Genomic DNA, 6,617 nt, shown 5'->3' on the forward strand with positions numbered 1-6,617 from the left:
GGGCCCGTGCTCTCTCCATAAGAACAACAAGCATAAGATGAAGGACTGCCTCGGCTTGGCTAAGAAGTTCTAGGCTAAAAAGCCAGACGACGACAACAACGACAGAGTCAGAGGCCGCCGACCACCTGGGGACAACAACAACGTCTTCTAGGATCACGACAAAGTGGTTGCCACTATTTTTGGGGGCCTCGCCGCCGCCGAGAGCAGAAGAGATCAGAAGCTCACCGCCCGCCGGGTGCTCGCCGTCAACGCAGAAGACGCCATCGCCAACCCCAGTTATCGCCCCTGGTCCGAGGTCCCTATCACCTTCAGCAAGGCCGACCAATGGGTGGACATCCCTTACACAGGGCGTTTCCCCCTTGTTCTTGATGCAACTGTCAGGAAAGTGCTTTTCAGGAAAGTACTCGTTGACGACGGAAGTGCTTTGAACCTCCTCTTTGTCGGAGCCCTAAAGGAGCTGGGCCTTGGAATAGGAGACCTCACACCCTCTGACTCCTCCTTCTAAGGTGTGGTACCTGGCAGGGCATCCAAACCGCTTGGAGAGATCACCCTCCCAGTATAGTTCGACACGGCTAGCAACTACAGCGTTGAGCACATCAACTTCTACATCGCCGACTTCAACACCGCCTACCACACCATACTTGGTTGGCCAGCTCTGGCCATTCATGGCCATACCGTACTATGCCTATCTGGTGTTGAAGATGCCTTCACCTGCAGGAGTTCTGGCCCTATGGGCCAACCTCTCCATCGCTTACGTCTGTGAGACAGAAAGTCTTGCCCTCGTCGAAGCCACTGACCTCTCCATCCAGATGGCTAGCGTGGTCACCGACGCCAAGACGGTGCCCGACGATGACTTGGAGATCCTAGCGCTAGAGCCTCCATGTGCCTCCACCAAGTCCAAGGAAATGAAGGAGGTCGGCCTCGGCCACGACGACCCCACCAAGACCGTGAAGATTGGGGCTCACCTCAACCCCAAATAGGAAAGCGCACTCGTCTCCTTCCTACATGCCAACGCCGACATATTTGCTTGGAAACCTACAGATATGCTAGGGGTACCATGGGAGAAGATTGAGCACTCCTTGAATGTCTCGCCGACTGCCAAACCGATCAAGCAGAAACTCCAACGATTCATGCCAGACAAGAAGGAGGCTATTAGGGTAGAAATAAAATAGCTCCTAGCTACCGAATTTACTAAAGAAGTGTATCATCCTGAGTGGTTAGCAAACCCTATTCTTGTTCAAAAAAAGAAGAAAGAATGGAGAATGTGCGTTGATTACACTAATCTCAACAAACACTGCCCTAAAGACCCCTTCGGTCTGCCTCGAATAGATGAGGTTGTAGACTCCATAGCCAGCTACGAACTGCTCTCCTTCATTGACTGTTACTCTAGCTATCACCAGATATCCCTCAAAGAGGACGACCAGGTCAAGATGTCATTCATCATGTCTTTTGGTGCGTATTGCTATACCACCATGTCATTCGGACTCAAGAACTCCGAGGCGACCTACCAAAGGGCCATCCAGATGTGCCTTGACCAACAGATAGGCCGCAACATCGAAGCTTACATCGATGATGTGGTCGTCAAATCCTAAACCATCGACAATCTTATCGCTGACCTTGAAGAAACGTTCGCCAACCTAAAAAGATACAAATGGAAGTTGAACCCTTCAAAGTGCATCTTTGGAGTTCCATCCGGCATACTCCTGGGCTACATTGTCAGCGCCCGCGGTATCGAACCCAACCTCGATAAGGTCTCCGCCATCACCAATATGAAACGGCCAACTTGCGTAAAAGGATATATAGAAGCTCACAGGGTGCATGGCTACTCTCAGCCGCTTTATATCACGCCTCGGTGAAAAGGGACTACCGTTCTTCAAACTACTCAAGGCCTCTGAGTGCTTCTCATGTTTGGAGGAGGCAGATACAACTTTCGAGCAGCTCAAGTTGTTTTTAACAAAGCCTCCAATCATGATGGTGCCTCAACCAGACAAAACCCTACTAATCTACATCGCCGCCACTTCTCTTGTCGTTAGCACAGCTATCGTCGTCGAGCGCGAGGAAGCCGGACATGCCTATAAGGTACAACATTTGGTATATTTCATCAGCGAGGTCCTTAATGAGTCCAAAACTCGTTATCCTCAAGTTCAGAAACTGCTATACGTCATTCTGATCATGTCGCGCAAGCTCCGCCATTACTTCAAGTATTACAAGATTGTCGTGGTCACCGAGTTCCCTTTGGGGGAAATCCTCCACAACAAAGAGGTCAATGGCTGCATCATCAAGTGGGCTGTCGAGCTCGGCACTTACTCCATTGAATTCAAAAGCAGGCCTGCCATCAAGTCATAGGCGCTCACTGACTTCGTCGCTGAGTGGACCGAGATCCAAGAGCCCATCCCTGCTACTTGCCCCGAGCACTGGGTGATGCACTTCGACGGCGCCCTCAACATCAATGGTGTTGGTGCTAGCATTTTATTCATTACGCCGACCAAATACAAGCTCCAATACGTTCTCCGAATTCATTTTCCAGCCTCCAACAACGCCGCGGAGTATGAAGCATGTCTCCACGGACTCCGTATAGCCATCGAGCTCGGCGTCAAATGCCTCATGGTATACGGGGACTCCGCGCTGGTCATCAACCAACTCAACAAAGATTGGTCCTGTTCTAGTGAGAAGATGGACGCATATTGCGCCGAAATCAGGAAACTCGAAGGGAAGTTCTATGGTATCGAGTACCACCACGTGGTACGAGTTCAAAATCAGCTCATCGACCACCTATCTAAGATAGGCTCTTCTTGCGCCATGATTCCACCTAGGGCCTTCGTTCAAGACCTTTTTACGCCGTCTATTAAGGAAGAGAATGGAGTTCAAGAAATCCCCCCGCCGAGCAGCTGGTACTTATAGTACCTTCGCTGGCCATAGATTGGAGGGTACAGTTCATCAAATACCTCACCAGTGCCGATGTACCCGCTGACAAGACTGAAACTAAACGTCTAATCCGTTGCAGCAAGCATTATGTGCTGGTAGACGGGAACTTGATGAGGAAAAGTGCCAAGGAAGGGATACTGCAGAAATGCATCACCCAAGAAGAGGGAGTGAAACTACTTCTCGAGATTCACTCTGGTTCTTGTGGCAATCACACGGCCTTGAGAAACCTGGTCGGCAAAGCTTTCCGATCTAGTTTTTACTGGCCTATGGCCATCGCCGACGTAGAAGACCTCGTCCGACGTTTGTGAAGGATGTTAATTTTTCGCCAAGCAGATACATGTGCCGGCGCAGGAATTGTAGACCATCCTTGTTTCTTGGCCTTTTGCATGCTAGGGACTGGACATGATCGGGCCTTTCAAGCCAGCGCTAGGTGGTTTCTGGTACATGTACGTCGCCATTGACAAGTTCTTCAAGTGGATCGAATACAAACCGCTAGTTTCGGCTACTACAAAGAAGGTAGTTGAGCTCTTCAAAGATATCATCCACAGATTTGGTCGCCCAAATAGCATTATCACTGACCTCGGAACTACATTCACTGGTCATCATTTTTGGGACTTCTACAAAGACCGATGCATCTCCGTCAAATACATCTTTGTTGCCCATCCTAGAGCCAATGGCCAGGTTGAACGGGCGAATGGCATGATCCTTGGTGCCCTCAAAAAGAGGCTATATCAGAAAGAGAAAAAGCATCCAGGCAGATGGCTCAAAGAGCTCTTAGCTGTGGTCTAGGGACTGCGCACTCAAGCTAGTCGTAGCACCGATATGTCTCCATACTTTTTGGTCTATGGCTCAGAAGCCATACTTCTAGCGGACATTGCCTTCCAAGCACCTAGGGTGGAACATTATAATGAAGAGCAAGCCGTAGCTGTTTGGACAAAGGACGTCAACAGGGCCGAAGAAAAATGCCTAATCACTTGCATCCGCACAGCCAAATACCTAGAAGGCTTGCGAAGATACTACAATCGCAACATCAAAGGTCATTCATTTGCTATCGGCGACCTCGTTCTCCGTAGAAAATAGAAAACTGAAGGGATGCACAAGCTCTTCTCCCCCTAGAAAGGGCCTTACATGGTCAAAGAGGTTACCTGACCAGGGTCTTACTAGCTATGTGACTTGGACGGAATCGATACCCCCAATTCATGGCACATCGAGCACCTTATACGTTTCTATCCTTGAAACGCTCCAGATATGTACTCTCCACTCCATAATGAATGAAATTTTTGTCACCATAATTTGTCTCCATTATTTCTCCTCTACGGTTTAATCTCCATTTGCGGTCTCCAGCTCTAAGCTACTCCTTAATAAACTCCAATATGTCATCTCCATAAACGCTCTGCCACGTTTCTCCATACTAAAAAATCTCTAAGATATTTCGCTGGCCATCGAGCAGCACACGTTCCGCTCTGTGTTCTTTGGAGAAAATCCAGTCTCCGATCTCTCCCTACACATGCTACAAGCTCCGCGCTCTACGTTATGGGTGGCTGGCTATGGTTCCTCGGTCACGTATGTTCCTCCTACACGTGCATGGGCTCCGCGCTCGACATTATGGAATACGGACTAGCCAAGGCCAAGAGCCTAGTAATGAACTAACTGCTCGGACGGTACTTATACCACGTATAATTGTGTTAGGGTTAACACTACATCTATGTTTCACCAAAATACTAGCAAACTGCATAAACATGCACATGTCTGCATACAACATTTATACACATACATAAATGTTTGTTTGCGCCCTCGCGCGCTTAACTATCCTCTCCAGCTGTTACATACAGGTCCTCTCCACTCGGGTTACTGGGCTTGGCCGTCGCCATCCACCTTGCCGAACAGGTCGATGTCGCTGGCTAGTTTCTTCACCGCTTCAGCTGCTCTTGTCTCATCGCACCCGTCCCTCTAGCGAATCTGGCCCCTATCGCTTGAAGGTTGATCGCAGGATAGTGGGACCGAACCACCGCCACGGTGTGCGTCGTGACGGAGATAGTGGCGTCGCGGTTGAAGCTTTTGAATTTCTCCCATGCCGCTTTGCACCTGTCGATGATGGTGTTCGGATGAGGCGGCCTGTTGTCGGGCTGAGGAGCTGCCTCCATGTCGATGCACTCCGGCCACCATGGCATCGAGTTTTTGCCTCTAGGTTTGCGCCTCCAGCTCCAGCACGTCGAATTGCGCCCTGGTCCTTTGGCGGTATTCTACAGGCACCGAAAGGATCCGTCAAACGAAGAAGTCACTTCAGCAATAACTTTGACCACGAACTACTCACCTTTCAGCTCCTCGGCCAGTTTCTCTGCTCACCTAGACGCCTTTCCCCTCTCCTCCTGGAGCTAACTGACGACCTGATGCAACTGGCCGAGCTCCGCATCTTGCTCTACAAAAGTGACGATCGTCAGCGACATTAAAGCTGTTCGGCAATTACAGAATAAGTTCACCGATCCGCAGTACCTTTTTTCTGCTCAAAGACGCTTCTCAGCTGCTCGGAGCTGCGCTCCAGCTGCTTGGAGTTGCGCCTCAACTGCTCGGACATGATCGCTAGCTGCTCGGATAAAGCCCCCTTCTGGTACTCCAGGTCCCTCGCGTTTGATTCGGCCAGATCTCGTTCGCGCTGGGCCCTCTGGATGTTTTTCTCCATCAGTTGTAGAGCCTCCTTCAACTTCGCATTCTCCTCGGCAAGGGGCTCCATCCTCTTGATTAGCTGCTGCCGGTGTACGACACTTCATGCTATGCCCTGCAAAAGCACCAATATTATGAAGAACTATAATCTCCAGCGCCAAATACGGACATTGCCGACGCAATACTAACCTTGATTTGCTTCATGGCTGTGGAGAGGGTGGACTCCAACCTCCTCACCTCCCTGGTGGTGTCCTCCTCTTCCACGACCACCACTTCATCGCCCCGCTTGCGGAGGATCCGGACGGCTTGAGGTCGTGATTCCTCACGCTCAATCTCCTCCACCTCGTCCTCTTCCTCCGCAGCTGGTGGCATTACCTGGGGGCTCGGTGGCCGCACAGAGCGTCCGACCACGCCCTCCGACATCGCAGGGAGCGCCGCCTGCTCCTCCGGCCTCTCCGCCCCAGACTCCGGTCGTCCGCCATCGTCGTCAACTGTTCTCCTCCTTCAACACCACCGGCAGCGGTGGTCGCCTCCTCCGCAAATCGTCGAGCACCCGGGGACTCCGGGACGGAGCCTGCCGGCATGGTCTCCGCGCCGGGAGCAGCCCTCGGCTACTTGCTAGTCTGGCCGGGAGGATTTAGATCCTCCGCGCGCCCCGATCTGCATCAGATCAGCTCATCAATAACCGCAACTATAAAGATCGGACATCAAATGATTTCAAGTCAAGTATACTTACACAGCGGCTTCCCGGTAGACGGTTCTGAACCGGCGCTGCCTCCCCGAGCACCCAGGCACGACTCTGGGGTCAACCCGTGTGCCCTGGGCTGGAGGTCTTGCGGCCCCCGCCGTTTGTCTCTCCTCCGCCTGTTGCTCGGGGACTCCCTTCACCTGTTGCCCGGGGACTCTCTCCCCTCCTTTCGACTGCACCTCCGCGTGCGTGTTGCACGGTGGCGCCTCAGTGCTCGGTGGCATTTTTAAGATTTAAGTCAGTACAAAAAATATGCTTATTCAGTGTTATATCTGGTTTCCCA

At 51.5% G+C, this 6,617-nt stretch overlaps 1 protein-coding gene across 1 annotated transcript; it reads right to left on the bottom strand.

The window, feature by feature from the left end:
• Positions 1–5,300: 5,300 nt before the first annotated feature.
• Positions 5,301–6,009, bottom strand: LOC136499576 (uncharacterized). Its single transcript, XM_066495179.1, has 3 exons — positions 5,776–6,009; positions 5,419–5,668; positions 5,301–5,377 (listed from the first exon to the last, which is right to left on the bottom strand). Exons 1-3 carry the CDS (start codon positions 6,007–6,009, stop codon positions 5,301–5,303), a joined length of 561 nt encoding a protein of 186 aa, XP_066351276.1.
• Positions 6,010–6,617: the final 608 nt, after the last annotated feature.

Source organism: Miscanthus floridulus, chromosome 13, assembly GCF_019320115.1.
Source record: "Miscanthus floridulus cultivar M001 chromosome 13, ASM1932011v1, whole genome shotgun sequence".
Taxonomy (NCBI): Eukaryota; Viridiplantae; Streptophyta; class Magnoliopsida; order Poales; family Poaceae; genus Miscanthus; species Miscanthus floridulus.

Bases quoted from the DNA above. Each gene is read 5' to 3' on its own strand.
- LOC136499576 (XM_066495179.1), bottom strand. From the start codon at position 6,009: ATGTCGGAGGGCGTGGTCGGACGCTCTGTGCGGCCACCGAGCCCCCAG. The intron at 5,669-5,775 runs GTTAGTATTGCG...CACCGGCAGCAG, and splicing joins CAGCCATGAAGCAAATCAAG to CTAATCAAGAGGATGGAGCC. The intron at 5,378-5,418 runs GTACTGCGGATC...ATTGCCGAACAG, and splicing joins CGTCTTTGAGCAGAAAAAAG to CTTTAATGTCGCTGACGATC.